At 39.7% G+C, this 20,000-nt stretch overlaps 1 protein-coding gene across 4 annotated transcripts in view; it reads right to left on the bottom strand.

Annotated features, from left to right (window-relative positions):
- Window positions 1-875: 875 nt before the first annotated feature.
- The window catches only part of LOC144964379 (putative sodium-coupled neutral amino acid transporter 11), a 174,956-nt gene continuing 155,831 nt past the window's right edge, over window positions 876-20,000 (bottom strand). For all 4 annotated transcript variants that reach the window (XM_078898557.1, XM_078898554.1, XM_078898555.1 and 1 more), the window contains 5 exons: window positions 11,548-11,618; window positions 8,900-9,061; window positions 4,740-4,852; window positions 2,063-2,200; window positions 876-1,229 (listed from right to left, as the gene is read on the bottom strand). In XM_078898557.1, coding sequence (XP_078754683.1) covers window positions 957-1,229; window positions 2,063-2,200; window positions 4,740-4,852; window positions 8,900-9,061; window positions 11,548-11,618 — 757 coding nt within the window. In that variant the 3' untranslated portion in view covers window positions 876-956. The remainder of the gene's footprint in view (window positions 1,230-2,062; window positions 2,201-4,739; window positions 4,853-8,899; window positions 9,062-11,547; window positions 11,619-20,000) is intronic.

The raw sequence follows: 20,000 nt of genomic DNA, 5'->3' as shown, positions 1-20,000 counted from the left end.
GCACCGACATTTAAGGTAAAAAACAAAGGATAATAATAATCTATAACCGGAGATATCTTGCAAAGACACATTAACTCACTCAACCCTAACACCGACTATATCCGTAGTTTACCCGGGTTACTTTTACCCCATGCTTATTTATTACATTTTTATGACACAAATGATAGGCGTAGTGTCAAAGCTAATTCTTTTAGTTTTTACATGTTAATGGTAGTTGAATAAAACTATCTATGTAGCCAGGTAGCCTACATGCTCATTTTTAATACACCCCCCCCCCCCCCCCGCCCAATTTTTGAAAAGTAGCAAAAATCTCTAGGATTGAGTGGGTTAAAACTAATCAACCACCCTTACTTTTTAAAACAATTTCTGTAATAAGCTCAACCTTAACTCTCTCCATACCAGCCATTTTTAGAATTTTCCCCAAAAATTCACACCCACCCGACACAAAAATAGACTTTTCCTAATCAAACAAAAAAGTAACAAGTGCATCCTATACAGAATGTTGTTCAGCAAAATGATGTCTACAACAGTGTTTAGTATTTATAGCTGTAATCAAAGCATTTCTTTACATTTTATGATATACAAGAGAAATCCGAATAAGAAAATTGTTGGTTGCATCGTTACGAATGAGTCGATTTTCCTATGGGTAGTAAGGAGAGGGTTATGGGCGCACCATTGCTCTAAGCAGAAAACCTTTATTCAAACTCTTTGTAGTTCTCCCCGACTTCGGCATATTAAAAATAATACGCTTTTTATACAAGAATAAGAGAATCAAAAACAACAAAACACAAATTATATCTGACACACATGTCCTGAAATCTTGCAACTTCGCATTCCTCTCTCTCTCTCTCTCTCTCTCTCTCTCTCTCTCTCTCTCTCTGACTTACTCTCTCACTCACTCTCCCCCCCTCTCTCTCTCTCTCTCTCTCTCTCTCTCTCTCTCTCTCTCCCTCTATCTAAGGAGCTAGGGTGGTGGTCGTCGTGGTGAAGATGGTCTTATTCACGTGGGCTTCACTGAAACAGTATTCAGGTTCAACGCCGTGGCTACAGCTGACACCAGACACCAGATTGATAATGGCCATCACGAACCCGACGATGGCAATGAGGACGCCGAATGTCACAACACACATGGGGCCGATGTTACGCACGGAGAACACGGCCTCTTGTCGCAGTCTCATGACACAGGCGGCGGGGAAGATGTAGGCAAGAGGGACGGCTGCTATAACTCCCTGAAAAACAAAATGATGATAGTATTCTTTCTTCAGAATTCGTTAGGTCTTTTTTCAAATCAGAGAAAAGATGTTGATGCTGTGCATTAAAAATCTCACAACATCCGCTAACCGGATATAATGTACCAACAAACAAAACTACGAGTAATCTTTAAAATCTGTAGTCTGATTGATAGAATTTAGTGAGAAGTACTTATAAAAATGGCTGGCAAAAAAAACAATAACAAGGAACTGAGTGACGTCCATTTCGTTCCTTCTATATAATCCGTGACCAATCGTCTCGAAATGGTAATAAGTCGGGACGAGCATTGATTAAAATATTATTTTCAAGTTAAGCTATTAACTTTGAGTTGAATTTTTTTTTAGCTGAGGAGAGTGAATTTTGTTTCTTAAACTTTAAAAAAAATTGAAAAGAGTTTACTTCCTCTTTCTTATAATTTTGACTTTAACTTTGGTGAAAAGTATAATATTAGTTTCTTGTTTTTCTTTGGATAGCACGCTGGTCTGGCCTAAAGTACTTTCCTCCAGATCTACCAGATTTAGCCACCCAATCAATGTTGGGTGGAAAGGGGGATAATTACATAGATAGATAGATAGACAGAGATAGATAGATAGATAGATAGATAGATAGATAGATAGATAGATAGATAGATAGATAGATAGATAGAGATAGATAGATAGACAGAGATAGATAGATAGATAGATAGATAGACAGAGATAGATAGATAGATAGATAGAGTGAAAAAGAGTGTGTGTACGTGTGTGTGAGTTTGTGTGTGTATGTGTGTGTGTGTGTGTGTGTGTGTGTCAAATAGAGGTCGTGTCTCACTTACATTGAGTTCTAGTACAATCCCCAGGCAATCCGTTGACATAGACACAGCGGCAGTGAGGCCAACGACCACCACGGTAACTGTCACGTGACGCCAGGTCGGGGCGTCGGGGTTGCTAGGGAACACAGCGTTGTCGATTACCTACAATAAAAACACACGTATAGTTATGGAGGAGTGTCAACGATCTCATTAAAACAAAACAAAACTACCGTCAACTGTGGAAACTTTGCCTCCCTGATTTAGGACCAATAAGAGTATAATTTGTTGTGTGGCAATAATTTCCTAATAAATTAAATAAATTGAGCTTTTATATAGCGCAATAGCCACTAAACGTGCTCAAAGCGCTTTACAAGGGGTCCCTGGCCAACAGCAACACATAACATGTAGGACGAGACATGACGCCTGTCAGGCGATATTACAAATTTTTGGGACAGAGACAACGCTGTTAACGGCCAGGTACTCATTTTACACCTGAGTACGGTGAGAGAATGTGAGTAAAGAGCCTTCTCCAAGGACTTAACTATGCGCCTAGCGAGGCTCGAACCCAGGACCTTCCGATCCGAAAGCGAGTGTCATACCACTAGACCACATAGCCTATGGTAAAAGTCAAGTCTTTTAACCACGATAATAACTACAACAACGCTGAGATTACTCAAAATGCTCCAAATTTACTGGGGTAAAGTTTCCCCTCCAGGCAACGTGACTCCATTTAACGGTATGTGTCCAATGGGTCAATTCTTGCTGCCTCTATTATTATTATTATCCTTGATAATTTATGTGTGGATATGTGGTTTTGTTATGGGACACTCGCCTTTGGATCGGAAGGTCCTGGGTTCGAGACCCTCTTTGAGCGGCGCCTAATTGAGTCCTTGGAAAAAGGCTCTTTACTCACATTTTCTCACCGCGATCAGGTGTAAAATGAGTACCTGAGCTTTGTCTCTGTCGGAAAAATTGTAAAATCGCCTAATAGGCGTTATGTATCGTTCTATGTGTTAAGTGTTGCTGTTGGCTAGGGATACCTTGTAAAGCGCCTTGAGCACGTTTTGTGGATATTGCTCTGTAAAAAAAAGCTCAAGTTAAATTGCTTTTTTTCGAGGATGTGGCATTTGTCTCGAATACGACCATTTAGATTTTGATGACAATAAAAAAAAGACAAACCAAAAACAAATAATAAATAAATAAAATAAAATTAACCACCCCCCCCCCCAAAAAAAAAAAAAAAACCAAACAAACAAAGAAAAACAACAAGAACAACAACAACAACAAAAGACAACAATAACAAAAACAACAAAGTTGATTGAGATTTCATGTTTTATTTATTTATTATTATTTTTTTTTTTTTTGTTTTTTTTTTGTTTATTTGTTTGTTTTTTTTTTTTTTGTTTGTTAACACAATGCGATATTCATTATTGTGAAAAAGGGGATCACAATAGCAAACGGTAAGATTCTCGTCTGTGAATTAAAGTGAAGAATTCACGGGTGCAAATCTCGTTGAACACAGTTGCCTCCGCCCTCCTCCTCCCCCCCCTTCCCCCCCCCCCCCCCCTACACAAACGACTTTATAGTTTTATCGTTTAATAAGTTTAAAACAAAGGTACCCTTCTTCTTCTTCTTCTTCTTACTTTTCTTCTTCTTCTTTTCTTCTTTCTTTTCTAGGTTCATGCCTGGTCAGGCTTCGATACTGCATGAATTATCTCTCTCCATTCTCCTGTCTCTTGCTTTTCAAACAGCTCTGGATGTTAGGTTGGTGAGCCTTCAGTTGGTCATGCGTGTTTTTTTTGTCTCCCGGCGCGTTACCAGGATTTTCACAACTTGCCAGGTATTCATTCTTCTTTCCTTACTATGTGTCGAAAGGATAGTTGTTGATCCGCTATAAGGCATTAGTTTCCTTTGTTGTATGTTTGTTTTAGCACTTCTCGTTCGTTTTGTGTGCTATAGAATTCTCTGCATCCTTCTCAACCACATTCAAAAGCTTCATGTTCTTTTTTGTGCATTGTAGTCAGATTTCGCATCCGTATAAAAGTGGCCACACGTAGCACTTCAGACTCGAATCTAATCCCGAAGACATTGTTTGTTTTTCAAATGTTTCCCAGTCCATGAAGGCTTTTGCTGAGTATTCTTGCTCGTATGTCTCGTTCATCTCCATCTGTGTCATTTTGAACCTAGTATTAAACTTTACTGGTAAGTTGCTCGCCGTGATCGTTATTTGCAGTGTTGTTGTTTCGGTTTTCTGTTCCATGCATCCGTTGGTGATATTCACTTCCAAAGGTACCCTACATCCTTTTAAATAACATATGAAGAGTGGAAAATGATATATTTCTTTCTTTTATTGAGGGACATATAAATATTTCCGATATTTTCAAAAACAATTGAAGAGTGGTTTTCCAAAACTACCTAACTCTGTTTTTTCCATTTTGAGATAGCGAGGATTATTTCCCCTATAATTTCTCATTCGGTCTATTATTTTATCCTATTTAAACATCAAATTCACACAAATCTAAGGGAAATTCTTGTGCCATTTTATGATTAAAATAAAATTTACGTTTCAATTTACTCGTATCTCATGGATGGAAAATCTTAAAAAGTAGAAAAATCGACTTTACGAATTTTGGAATTCAATTCTCTTCAGTAACCGTAACGTTTAACCTTCCTAAGAAGATAACAAAATTTCATGGATTACCTCCCTTGTGACGAAACACTCGACTGGATACGTCAGCATAATGGTGATGGCAAAGAAAATTCGGACAACGTTCATTAGGACGTCATCACGACAGTAGTTCTCCATTAGGTCACCTGGGTCGAGAGAGATAAACATGTCGTTTTGGTAATTAAAAAAAAAAACACATTTATAAAGCGCACTATCCACTAAATGTGCTCAAAGCGCTTTACAAGGGCTCCCTGGCCAACAGTAACACTTAGCACTTGTGACGGGACATGATGCCTGTTAGGCGGTATTACAAATTTTTTTTTTGGACAGAGACATAGCTGTTAACGGTCAGGTACTCATTTTACACATGAGTACGGTGAGAGAATGTGAGTACAGAGCCTTTTCCAGGGACTCAACTATGCGTCGAGCGAGACTCGAAGACTCGAACCCAGGACCTTACGATCCGAAAGCCATTGTCAGACCACATGACCAAATAGCCGCACGGGTCATTAGAAAAGGTCGTTTGATCGTAAAAAAAAAAAAAAAAGAATCGTGTTGGAGATTAGTAGTATCCTCATATTTAACTCACTCAATCTTAACACCGACTATACATAGTATGCGCTTGGCTAAGAAGCTCATAACATTGCCATCCGGAAGTATAACGGACCAACACACAAAACTCTGTGTATCCAGTATCCATGAACATTTATAGTCTGGTTAATACAGTTTAGTAACAATTACTCATAAACGCGGATGGCAAAAAACAATAACAAAGACCTGAGTGACGTCATCTTCGAACTATCTATATCCGTAGTTTACCAGGGGTTGCTTTTGCCCCATGCCTATTTATTACATTTTTCTGAGGACAAAATTTTAGACGTGGAATCAAATCTAATGTTTTTATTTTTTTACATGTTAATGGTAGTTCAATAAAATTAGACCTCTATCTACGCTCATGCTCAATTGAGTGAGTTAAACTTCTGATTACTTTGTTGTTTGATATGTGCGGCTAAGTGGTCTAGTGGTATGACACTCGCTTTCGGATCGGAAGGTCCCGGGTTCGAGCCTCGCGCTCGGCGCATAGTTGAGTCCTTGGAAAAGGCTCTTTACTCACATTCTCTCACCGCACTCAGGTGTAAAATGAGTACCTGGCCGTTAACAGCGTTGTCTTTGTCCGAAAATTTGTAACATTGCCTAACAGGTGTTATGTCCCGTCCTACATGTTAAATGTTGCTGTTGACCAGAGACCCCTTGTAAAGCGCTTTGAGCACACTTAGTGGATTTTTTGTTAGACGTAGTATCAAAGACATGTGTTAATGGTAGTTGAATAAAACTCTACACCTCTATCTATGCACATGCTCATTAAAAAAAATTATTTTCCAATTTTGAAAAGTAGCAAAATTCTCTAGCATTGAGTGAGTTTTCAACCTCTGAGTACTCCGCTGTTTGGTATGTGAATCAATTCAAACCACGAAGGTCAAGGTCGAGTCAAGCTGTCCCATAGGATCCATTGTGATTATTATTGTTTTATTATCATTACAGAAACGCAGACGGACAAACCAAATCCATTTTTTTAGCTTGGGCGACAGAATTTATGAAGGACAACATGGAGAAGAATTAAAGAAGCTGATATACAGAGAAGTGGTAAGACCTGGAATGAGATTAAAAAGTTAGCTCAGGATAGAGAAGGATGGAAACTGTTTGTCTGTGGCCTATGTCCTGACCCAGGGTGAAAAAGGCAATGATGATGATGATGATTATCATTATTGTGGCTGACGCCAGTGGACTGGAGGCCAGTGGTCGATATTAAGCACATTTCTAGATTAATTGTTCATGGAAATGGAACCAACAATGAATGCCCAGTAGAGAGCCATGAATGAATGAAGGGGGTCCCGATAGCTCAGTTGGTAGAGCACTCGCTTCATTCACACGTAAAGGGATCGAGATCGGTCCCAGGTGCAGTCCAGATTTTTATTGTCTGACCACCCTGTCCACCCAGCAGTGAATGGGTTCGATCCCCAGTCGAGGTAAACTGATTTTTGGGATGGTTTTTTTTTTCTTCTATTTTTCTTGTTTTGTCTGGCACCTTTCATACACACTTATTCAGATCTTTAGTGAATGGGTAGCTGAGTCTGTTAGATTTGGAGGACATTACTTTCCGATAGACTAGAATCCTATCTAAAGGATAACAAGCAATTGGTATTTATTGTTCGTTTCACGCTATAGAAACCGGGATAAACTCCGGCTCCACGGGCCGAATGGCTGTGAACGACTATTTTTTGAATGCCTTGAATGGGGATATGTTGTGGTCAGAGTTTTCTGCAGTAGATTAGTGACACTGACGTACCTTCGTTAACTTATAGATAGTACGAAGATGACGTCACTTAGGTCTTTGTTATTGTTTTTTTTTGCCATCCGCGTTTATGAGTAATACTCACTGAACTGTATTAACCCGACTATAAACGTTCATGCATACACACAGTTTTGTGTGTTGGTCCGTTATACTTCCGGATGGCAATGTTATGAGCTTCTTAGCCAAGCGCATACTATCTATAGCCTGACACTGACCAAAATACGTCAAAAGAAAACAAATCGTGAGGTCTATTCAATAGTTCAACCGATGGAATCACTTGTTTCTTTGAGCTCTACTAACGACTCACTAGGCGCTACACAAACCTTAAAAATGACGTCAAACTGTAAGTCTTAGAGGGTTCTATGTCAGGCTGTTAACGAAGGCTACGCACAAAAGCGGTGAATACTATATCTTTATTTGCACTGGCGTATTCTCTGAAAAATGACATATTTAAAATTTTGGCAAGAAAACTCGTCCCTCAAATATCGATCGATTAAAATCACCCTAATCTTGGTAAAAAAAAACAAACTCTCAAACCTGGCGAATTCGTAAGTCTCAGATTTTTTTTTTTTTTTTTGGGGGGGGGGGGGGGGGGGGGGGTCCAAGGTAAAGGTAGTTTTATTCGATCGATATTTGAAGGACACGTTTTTTTTTGTTGGGCCAAAATAACATTTTAAATACGGCGTATATTTGGACAGTGCCTTAGTGTAGGCGTTAATGGATTTTGTTTGACCAGTGGGGTGGATGGAACATTAAACAGTCGAGTATCTTTATCGTTCCAAGGGAAGGATGCTGGATTTTTAATTAAAGTCTTTCCCGGTCTATTTTGACCAGGTCACTTTTAGCAATTCCAATTTTATCATAATAGCCATAATATAACACAGAAACAACCAAAATACCCATATATATATATATATATATATATATATATATATATATATATATATATTATATATATAAATTGAGCTTTCATATAGCGCAATATCCACTAAAATGTGCTCAAAGCGCTTTACAAGGGGTCCCTGGTCAACAGCAACATTTAACATTGAGGGCGGGACATGACGCCTGTTAGGCGATATTACAATTTTCTGACAAAGACAACGCTGTTAACGGCCAGGTACTCATTTTTACACCTGAGTACGGTGAGAGAATGTGAGTAAAGAGCCTTTTCCAAGGACTCAACTATGCGCCGAGCGCGAGGCTCGAACCCAGGAGCTTCCGATCCGAAAGCCGGTGTCATACCACAAGACCACAAAGCCACATTTTTAAAAATTTATTTATATATATATATATATATATATATATATATATATATATATATATATATATATATATCTTGATATATAGATGTAATCTTTTATAATACTCTGAATAGTTAATTTATTGAGCACTGTCAGAACTACAGGACACTAATCAATAATATATATTACGAGAAAGAGTGAGTGAGAGAGAGATAGATAGATAGATAGATAGATAGATAGATAGATAGATAGATAGAGAAAGAAAGATATATATATATATATATATATATATATATATATATATATATATAGAGAGAGAGAGAGAGAGAGAGAGAGAGAGAGAGAGGGAGAGAAACAAAGAGAAAAAGAGAGAGAGAAAGAGAGGTAGAGAGAGAGAGAGAAAGAGAGAGAGAGGGAGAGAGAGACAGAGAGAGAGAGACAGAGAGAGAGAGAGAACGATATATTTTAAAACTATTTTTTTTCTTTCGTGAATAAATAGTGGTACCTCTTTATTTGTTGTTTAAAAAAAAAGAGAGGGAAAAAGTCTCTTTGTGTGAATGAATTCCTACATCCCAAAGGAAGGACTTCTCTATTCTCACCTTGGGTGTGTCCAGTGAACGTGGCATAACCAGCAATGGCCATCAGTATCAACATGACCATGGCAAACAACACACTGAAATGTGTGACAAACCCCCATCTCTTCTGTGTTGGATTCTCCAAGGAGGAGTGGATGAGAAATGTGTTGTGATGACACATGTACGCTGTGGAAAATAGGAAAAATAACTGGTTTAGACTAGATTATAATCTGTGTGATTGGCTGAAAATATCAGGAAAGATGCGCAAATTCCATAAATTGAGTTATGTGCGCAGTGGTGTAGATGCAGACCACATCTTTCTGATCATTTACCACTTTAATTTTCTTTCTATGTCTATTAGAACCAAAGGTATGAATTTATGTCTGAATAAAATTTGTTGCTATGGATTTTGGCTCATATCTCGAATCGAAACTGGCCGCATCTTCCCGGCTTTTCACATATTGGAAAATCAAATTAATCAAATAATAATAAAATTCCCTTTATTCATCCTATAAGGAGTTTATAGGGAAGTTTGTCTTTAAGGTCTATTCCAAGGGAAAACTGGAATAATCCAGGCGTCAGCCGCGGTGCAGCGCCCCAAACAGAGCTAGGCCAAGATGAAATGCTCAATGCCACATGGCGCAGCGGGTATTCGAACTTGGTTCCTTTAGGGTTTCGAAGCAAAGACCGTACTGTTGCGACGCGCTGTCCCACGTGCAAAACAACGAATGAAATAAATTTTCATTCCTTGCTATTTGCGGCTATGAGGTCTTGCGGAACTACACTCGTCTAGGGATGCTGTAGTAGTGTGGAACTCCGATGGCCGAGGCCTTTCAGGCACCTGATTGGATCTCATTTCGTCACATCAGGGCGGGCTGTGTGGTGTCTGGGGTCCCTCAACAGAGAGGGTGTAAGAAAGTCCAAAACGCCAAGCCAGCGGGTCGTAAAAGGCGATTAATGGTGTGTGATTCCCCCATCTTTGAGTCACCTGGTCCTCCAGGTTGGGGGTTGTCGAAGGGTTAACACGCCTTTCCGTTAAACTCAAATTGTTACAGAAACACAGGCGGACTAATCAAATCCCCTTTTTAGCTTGGGCTTAGGCGACCGAAAAGTTTCTGCAATTACAGAATTTATGAAGGACAACAGACAAAGCAGAAGAATTAAAGAAGTTGATATATAGAGAAGTGATAAGACATGGAACGAGATACAAAAGTTAGCTCAGGATAGAGAAGGATGGAAACTATTTGTCTGTGGCCTATACCCCGACCCAGGGTGGAAAAGGAAATGATGATGATGATGATGATGATGATGATGATGATGATGATGATGATGATGATGATGATGATGATGATGATGATGATGATGATGATGATGATGATGATATGCGGGATGGTCGAATGACGGTCAACCGGAATTACTCCTTTGTCCCGATATACCTCAAGCACCCCCCCCCCCTCCACTAACGACAAGGTAGGTGATCCATGAAGACTGGTTGTGTCTGCCGCACCCATAAACTGAACGTCCTATTCGGGGACCAGCTTCTCCCATACGTGCAGAATCCGAAATACCTGGGGGGGGGGGGGGGGAGGATGCTGGACCGCTGCCTTACTTATCGAGTGCATCTCAAAGGAGTTGCCCGGAAGATAGAGAAACGCAACAGTCTTCTGAGGAAGCTGGCGGGATCAATTTGGGGTGCTAATCAAGTGCTACTGAGGACGCCCGCCCTTGGCACTATGCTATTTCACCGTGGAGTATTGCGCTCCAGTGTGGGGTAGAAGCAGGAACGTTAAGAAGGTAGATGTGAATAGTCCATGCACATAATGTCGGGAACGATTTTTCCACCAGCAAGAGGAGACATTGAATGGCAGCCATTCAGTTTCGGTCGAGAACCTGCTTAACAGAACGCTCACTACATCAGTGGGGACTTACCACCTGTCCAATATGTACCCGTTGCGGTCCTGAGCACGAAACCGCAAAGCAGCTAGTAGCACGGTGAACAACAACTACAATAACAACTACAACGACAACAACATCACCAACAAAAACATCAACAACACCAAAATCAATAACAACATCAACAAAAGCATCAACAACACTAAAATCAACAACAACAACAACAACAACAACAACAATAAGAACAACATTAACACTACAACAAAAACAACAATGACAAAGACAACAACGACAATAACTTCATCAACAACAACAATAAAAACAACAACAGCAACAACAACAACACCACAACCACCAACAACAACAACAACACCACCACCACCACCACCAACAAGAACAACAACAACACCACCACCACCACCACCAACAACAACAACAACAACAACAACAACAACAACAACACCACCACCACCACCACCACCACCAACAACAACACCACCACCACCACCAACAACAACAACAACAACACCACCAACACCAACAACAACAACAACAACACCACCACCACTACCACCACCACCACCACCACCAACAACAACAACAACAACACCACCAGCACTAACAACAACAACAACAACAACAACACCACCACCACCACCACCAACAACAACAACAACACAACATCCACCAACAACAAGAATAACACCACCAACAACAGCAATAACACCACCACCACCACCAACAACAACAACAACAACACCAAACTATGATGGACCTACCAAACGCCATGATCGCCATCGCTTGGGTGACGTTGTAGTTGGCAAATTGCCAGGCGTTCTCCGTGGGGGATCTGGATGGGAGAGAGAGATGGAAAGGTGATAACATGTGGTGACTGATGGATTGGGGGGAAATAAATTTGTCCTTCAGAGCCATAAGGCATTTGGAGCCGGAGTTTATCCCGGTTTCTATAGCGTGAAATTGATAATAGCAATAGCTTGTTACCCTTTGATAGGACGATAGTTCATCTAAAAGTACTTTCCGCCAGATCTAACAGACCCAGCTACCTATACGCTGCCGGGTAGACATGGGAGCCATAAAAAAATCTCGACTGCACTTGGGATCGATCTTGGGTCCCTTTGAGTGTAAAGCGAGTATTCTACCAACTGAGCAATCGGGACCGCCGTGGTAGATTGATGGAACAGAAGGAATGAAAATTACGTCACTCAGCTCTTTGTTATTGATATTAAACAGCCACTTTGGTGATTAGCTCTCATTAAATTGTTTCAATCAGACGATAAACGTTCCTGATTACACATAGTTTTGTGTGTTGGTTCGTTATATTAGGTTGGCGGATGTTGTGATTATTTTACCTGAACACATAGCATCCATAGACGAAATATTAAACACATTTTTCTTTCACAGTTGATGAGTTGAATCTGATGACGGTTGAATGAGAAAATGGAGTATGGGAAATGGAAGAACGTAGTGGCGTGGTAGGGGAACGAGATGGCACTAGTAGTTGTCGCAACGACTGCAGCAGCAATAGCAGCACAAGAGAAGGAGGAGGAGGAGGAGGTAGAGAAGAAAAAGAAGAACAAGAAGATGACGATGATGATGATGATGATGATGATGATGATGATGATGATGATGATGATGATGATGATGATGATGATAAAGAAGAAGAAGAAGAAGAAGAAGAAGAAGAAGAAGAAGAAGAAGAAGAAGAAGAAGAAGAAGAAGAAGAAGAAGAAGAAGAAGAAGAAGAAGAAGAAAGAGGAGGAGGACGAGGAGGAAGAGGAAAAGTAGACGGAATATTAAGAGGAAAAGAAGGGGGTAAGGATAAAGTTAATGATGATGATGATGATGATGATGATGATGATGATGATGATGATGATGATGATGATGATGATGATGATGATGATGATGATAATGATGATAAGGAGATGGTGGAAGATGATTACCAGAGAGAAAGGAGTAATTTGATGGTAAAGATAGAGAGTTGTTTTCAGGTCAAAACATGTGAAAGCTTTTATCTTTGACGTCAGTGACAAAATATCGAACGGCTTCCGGCCGACCCTTTGTTCTATCGCCCTTGACTAGAATGAAATGAACACTCAAGGGGGATGGACTAGCGTTAGAAATCCCACGCGCACAGATTTGAACGTGATGGAGTAGTTAAACCCCCCTTTCCACCCCCCCACCTTCCCCTCTCCCAAAAAAAAAAACAAAACAACCCAAAACAAACAAATAAGAGACAAAAAAAAAAAAAAACAAAAAAAACAAAACAAAAAAAAAAAAAAAAACAAACTTCAGCATTTAAATAGCGCAATACCCAATAAACGTGCTCAAAGCGCTTTACACGGGGTCCTTAGCCAACAGTAAAACACTTTACATGTAGATCGAGACTGTTAGACGTTATTACATTTTTTTTTTACCCTACAGAGACAAGGCTGTTAAGGGCCACGTTCTCATTTTACACCCGAGTAAAGAGCCTTTTCCAAAGACTCAACTAACTCTTGTGCGGCTATGTGGTCTAGTGGTATGACACTCGCTTTCGGAATGGAAGGTCCTGGGTTCGAGCCTCGCGCTCGGCGCATAGTTGAGTCCTTGGAAAAGGCTCTTTACTCACATTCTCTCACCGTACTCAGGTGTAAAATGAGTATCTGGCCGTTAACAGCGTTGTCTTTGTCCGAAAAATTGTATTATCGCCTAACATGCGTCATGTCCCGTCCTACATGTTAAGTGTTGCTGTTGGCCAGGGACCCCTTGTAAAGCGCTTTGAGCACATTTAGTGGATATTGCGCTATATAAAGCTCAATTATTCAATTATATGCAGTACTCAGAGTGGGACTCGAACCCAGGACCTTTCGATCCTAAGATCACACCATTATGGCTATCGCGTTGCATTTTTTGCTTATTTGTGGATGATAGGATGAGAGATTGCAAACTTTTTATGATAGTGTGAGCTTGGCTAAAAAAACCCTCACAACATTGTCATCCGGATCAACACACAAAACAATGTGTAAGCTTGAACGTTTATAGTCGGGTTAATACAGTTTGGTGAGAATTACTCATAAACGCGGATGGCAAAAAGCAATGAGAAAGACCCGAGTGACGCAAACTTCGTTCTATTTATAGTCTGGTTAATACACCGTTTAGTGAGAATTACTCATAAACATGGATGGCAAAATTAAAAAAAAACAATAACAAAGACCTGAGTGATGTCATATTCTTTCTATCGGTACAGACAATCTTTTTATGACTCTAAAATCAAACTGCATTGACACTTTCGTGAATAGATTAAGGAAGGCCACAATTGGATTCAGTAGTCTGATGTCACGCCGCCAGGCAACGGTGGCCATCTTGGTTCTAAACAAAGAAAATCATTACTTTTTATTTTTTATGCTGGCTAGAACTTTTCATTCCCTTATCATATGCCTTTTGATCAGAATGTGTAAAACTCAAAACATGATCAAATTTATGTTTTTTTTCCCCCCCTGGATACGCTTTAATGCTCGTCGGAGAAATATTTCATACGGGCGTCCGCCATTGTTCCGATAGTTTAGAGCCAGTGTTACTAAGTTACCATACGTCATTAGGAAGGAAGTGACGTCACGACTGTTGAATCCTATTTTGAAGGAAATATTAACTATTGTGTACATTAGTGTTAACAAAAAACAAAAACAAAAAAACAACAGACAAAAAAAAAACAAAACAATCCAGCCAACCCCCCCAACCCCCCCCCCCCCCCCCCCCCACACACACACCTCCAACACACCCCCAAACAACAAAGAGGGACCCCCCTCCTCCCCAAGCAAAATAATAAAAACAAAACCAAAAAGAAAAACAAAAGAAAAAAAAAACAAAAAAAAAAAAAAACAAACAAAACAAAAACAAACAACAACTGTAAATTTTCAACGGGAATAAAAGAAGATAAGAAAATAACAAAGACGTTGTGTGTTTGTGTATGTGTGTGTGTGTGTGTGTGTGTGTCTGTGTGTGTGTGTTTGATTGTTTGTTTGTTTGTAAATGTGCGTGTGTGCGAGTGCCCTTCTGTTTGTAATAAAGTGAGAGATTTTAGGGAGAAAGAGAGAGAGAGAGAGAGAGAGAGAGAGAGAGAGAGAGAGAGAGGGGGGGGGGAGAGCAATGATAATATCAATGATGCTGATAATGACATATTTAGCACATTTGATTGATATCAAACTTGAGCTTTTATATAGCGCAATATCCACTAAACGTGCTCAAAGCGCTTTACAAGGGGTCCCTGGCCAACAGCAACACATAACATGTAGGACGAGACATGACGCCTGTCAGGCGATATTACAAATTTTTGGGACAGACAACGCTGTTAACGGCCAGGTACTCATTTTACACCTGAGTACGGTGAGAGAATGTGAGTAAAGAGCCTTCTCCAAGGACTCAACTATGCGCCGAGCGAGGCTCGAACCCAGGACCTTCCGATCCGAAAGTGAGTGTCATACCACTTGACCACATAGCCGCACTACCCTCGTAATTATCCTTGAGGTATTCAATTGTCACAATTTGCTGCCCACTCATTTTTTTTTAGGCATTCCATTAACACAAACAGATAAAAAAGAACACATCAACAACAGACTTTTCAGAATTTGGACAGATATCTTGTCTTATAATAAATAAAATGTGACCCTTCGCCTCAAAACGGTATTATGTCGGGTTGGTTAAAATGTTGATAATGGAATTTATAGTCAGAAATATCAGACTTGTGTTGAGTTTGTATGTTTTATTGAAGAGAATGGATACTATATTTTAGGGTGCTAATGCCAACAATTTATATTTTGGACCAGTTTAACGTTTAATTCGGCTTTTAAGCATTTGATTCGTTCCGACATAATACCGTTTTGAGGCGATGGGTCACCAATAATAAATAAATAAAATTCCCTTTATTCATCCCATAGGGTAATTTTGTATCTAGGGTCTATTCTAAGGGAAGACTTGAATAATCCAGGCGTCGCCGCAGTGCAGCGCCGCAAATTGAGCTAGAGCGAGATGACATGCTCAAGGCCACACAGCACAGGGGCGGATGATCGAACTCAGCAAAGACCTTATCGGTGAGCCTTTGTATGGTGCAATATCCACTAAACGTGCTCAAGGCACTTTACAAGGAGTCCCTGGTCAATAGCAACACTTAACAAGTAGAACGAGACATAACGGCTATAAGGCGATATTACACGTTTTATTTTCCGACAGAGACAACGCTGTTAATGGTCAGGTACTCATTTTACACCTGAGTACGGTTAGAGAATGTGAGTAAAAAGCCTTTTTCAATGTCTCAACAATGCGCCGAACGAGGCTCGAACCCAGGACTTTTCGATCCGACAGCGAGTGTCATACCGCAAGACCAAATAGTCGAAGTTACCGATCGATTAACAATACCCTAATCTGGTCAAAATATCTCAAACTTGGGACTTCTCTGACCAAAATTCTAAAAAAATGTTTCTTTTAATTTACAGTATGGCAGATTTACCAGACAAGGTCGATGAGACACTTCAACCAGTTAACTGTCGTACTCTGTAAAAACGCGTATTTATAAAATTTGGCCAGAAAAACCCGTCCTTCAAATATCGATCGATTTAAATGACCCTCATCTTGGAAAAAAACTCTCAAATTGGGATTTCATAAATCTTCCTTAAAGTCCCAGGTTTGAGAGTTTTATACTAAGATGAGGGTCATTTAAATCGATCGATTTTGGAGGATGAGTTTTCTGGCCAAATTTTTAAATACTTGTTTTTCGAAAGTACGAAAGATAACTTGTTAATATCCTGTGGCTTCAATTCGACAACACGCCTCTATAAGTCTTCATTTGTATTAAAATGAAATGAAATAGATTACGTATTTTTACCTGATCTGTGGCACACTGACAAAACGTCCTATTATAGATAGTATGCGCTTGGCAAAGATTGGCAAAGAAGATCATAACATTGCCATCCGGAAGTATAACACACAAAACTGTATGTATCCATGAACGTTTATAGTGGGGTTAATACAGTTCAGTGAGCATTACTCATAAACGCGGATGGCAAAAAACAATAACAAAGACCTGAGTGACGTCATCTTCGAACTATCTATAGATAGTATGCAGATGACGTCACTCAGGCCTTTGTTATTGTTTTTGCCATCCGCGTTTGTGAGTTGTTCTCACTAAACTGTATTAACCAGACTCTAAAAGTTCATAGTTACACAAAGTTTGTGTGTTGGTCCGTTATACTTCCGGATGGCAATGTTGTGAACTCCTTGGCCAAGCGCATTCTATCTATATATTTGGGTCGAAATTGATCAAATCATAGATTTACAAGTTGAGATAAAGTCGGCAACGTACAAAGTAAATACGGCTATGTGATTTTGTGGTATGACGCTCACTTGCTTTCATAGTTTTGACTATTGATGCTGTGAGCTTATGTAATTTACTCACAACATTCCGCCAGCCGGATATAACGCACCAACATACAAAACTATGTGTAATCTTAAACGTTTATAGTCTGGTTGTTACAATTTCATGAGAACTACTCACAAAAATGGCAGGCTAAAAACAATAACAAAGAGCTGAGTGGCGTCAACTTCGTTTTATCTATACATTCAATTTTAAACATCACAACGATTTCAACATAAAACCGTTTTGAGAGCATGGGTCACATATCTCTAAGACGGTTCGGGGAAGTCGTTTGAAATTAAATCATATTTTAAAGAGAAAAAAAAATCGTCAAAACTTTTTTAAAAGCGTATGTTCAAAGCACGTAGTTTGTGTTGTGCGACAACAAATTTGGCGAGGTTTTCATTTGATCCGATTTGTATCAGTTATTGATCCTTCCTTTTTAAAAAAGGATGCAAAAAGTGGGACAGTGAGGCTCGGCGATATGGTCTTTTTTCTTGGTACCCGAAAAGTACCGAGTTCGAATAGATAGTTCGAAGATGACGTCACTCTGGTCTTTGTTAATGTTTTTCGCCATCCGCGTTTTTGAGTAGTTCTCACTAAACTGTATTAACCAGGCTATAAACGTTCATGGTTACACACAGTTTTGTGTGTTGGCCAGTTATACTTCCGGATGGCAATGTTGTGAACTTCTAAGCCAAGCGCATACTATCTATACCCGTCTCGCTGTGTGGTCTTGAGCAAGTCACCTCGCCCTAGCTCACTTTGCGGCGCTGCACTGCGGGCTGACGCATGGTTTATTCCAGTCTTCCTTTGGAATAGACCCTGACGAAAAAAATCCCCCTATGTGATGAAGAAAGGGAATTTAATTTTTAAAAATTTAATTTTATTCAATCTATCCATATGTTGAAGGCAATACATCCGTCAAAAGTGAAATAAATCGTTTCGTCAAAGCACAAAGCAACGTTTGTGTTGTTCAACAACAGATTTTGCGAGATACTGATTTGATCCGATTTGTGTGTATCAGTTATTAATCCGCTCTAACAAAAGGATCCACAGCTTAATCTCTCGCCACAATCCATACATAATATTTGGTTGGCGCCCACATGAGTACAATGAGATTAATGCCCTCCCGTAAAAAAAAAAAAAAACCAAAAAAAAAAAAAAAAAAAAAAAAACCCAAAAACCTAGAACATTTATAAAGGGCAATATCCACTACACGTACCAAAGAGGTTTACAAGGGGTCCCTGACCGTAGCCATCATAAACTTATAGCCCAACACTGACCAAAAATGACGTCAAAAGACAAGTCTTTGACCACAAAAGAAAACAAATCGTGAGTTGTATTCAATAGTTCAACCAATGGAATCACTTGTTTCCTTGAACACTACCAAAGACACTCACTAAGAGGTGCAAAAACCCAAGAATGACATCAAAAGACAAGTATTTGTGGATCCAAGTGTCAGGCTATAAGTTAACGATGGTTACGCCCTGACCAACAGCAACATGTAACATATAAAACGAGACATGACGCCTGTTCCGCGAAATTACATTTTTTCCCCCGAGAGACAACGCTGTTAATGGCCAGGTACTCATTTTACACCCGAGTATCTGAGTAAGAGAATGTCAGTAAAGAGCCTTTTCCAAGGACTCAACTATGCGTCGAGCGAGGCTCGAACCCAAGACTTTCTGATCTGAAAGCGAGTATCATACCTCAAGACCACATAAAGCCCCTCTGTAGAAACAAAAAAAAAATCATGCTTGTTGCTGTTTCATATCATGAGAACTGACTTGGCCCATAGCTTTCGTAAAAACTATAGCCTGACACTGACCGTAGCCATCGTAAAAATATATAACCTGACACTGACCGTAGCCATCGTAAAAATATATAACCTGACACTGACCGTAGCCATCGTAAAAATATATAACCTGACACTGACCGTAGCCATCGTAAAAATATATAACCCGACACTGACCGTAGCCATCGTAAAAATATATAACCTGACACTGACCGTCGCCATCGTAAAAATATATAACCTGACACTGACCGTAGCCATCGTAAAAATATATAACCTGACACTGACCGTAGCCATCGTAAAAATATATAACCTGACACTGACCGTAGCCATCGTAAAAATATATAACCTGACGCTGACCAAAAAATGACGTCAAAAGACTGGTCTTTGTTTACAAAAAAAAAAACAAACAAAAAACAAAACAAAACAAAAACAAATCCTGAGTTGTATTCAATAGTTTAACTAATGGGATCTTTGTTTCCATGAGCTCTACTAACGATAACTCACTAAGTGGTGCACTTACATAGAAATAAAAAAACAAAAACAAGTCAGTGTCAGGCTATAGATAGTATGCGCTTGGCTAAGAAGCTCACAACATTGCCATCCGGAAGTATAGCGGACCAACACACAAAACTGCGTGTATCCATGAACGTTTATAGTCGGATAAATACAGTTCAGTGAGCATTACTCATAAACGTGGATGGCAAAAAACAATAACAAAGACCTGAGTGACGTCATCTTCGAACTATCTATAGATAGAATGCGCTTGGCCAAGGAGTTCACAACATTGCCATCCGGAAGTATAACGGACCAACACACAAACTCTGTGTAACCATGAACTTTTATAGTCTGGTTAATACAGTTTAGTGAGAACAACTCACAAACGCGGATGGCAAAAACAAAAACAAAGGCCTGAGTGACGTCATCTGCATACTATCTATAAGTTAACGATGTCTATGCTTGGCCCGCATAATTAGTCAATAGTTGTAAAAACCGTTGTTACAGTTACAATAATGACACGATGACTGTGT

Source organism: Berghia stephanieae, chromosome 2, assembly GCF_034508935.2.
Source record: "Berghia stephanieae isolate SIO BIC M18660-M18661 chromosome 2, UCSD_Bste_1.3, whole genome shotgun sequence".
NCBI classification, from domain to species: domain Eukaryota; kingdom Metazoa; phylum Mollusca; class Gastropoda; order Nudibranchia; family Aeolidiidae; genus Berghia; species Berghia stephanieae.
This window is presented reverse-complemented; position numbering and strand designations above follow the sequence as displayed.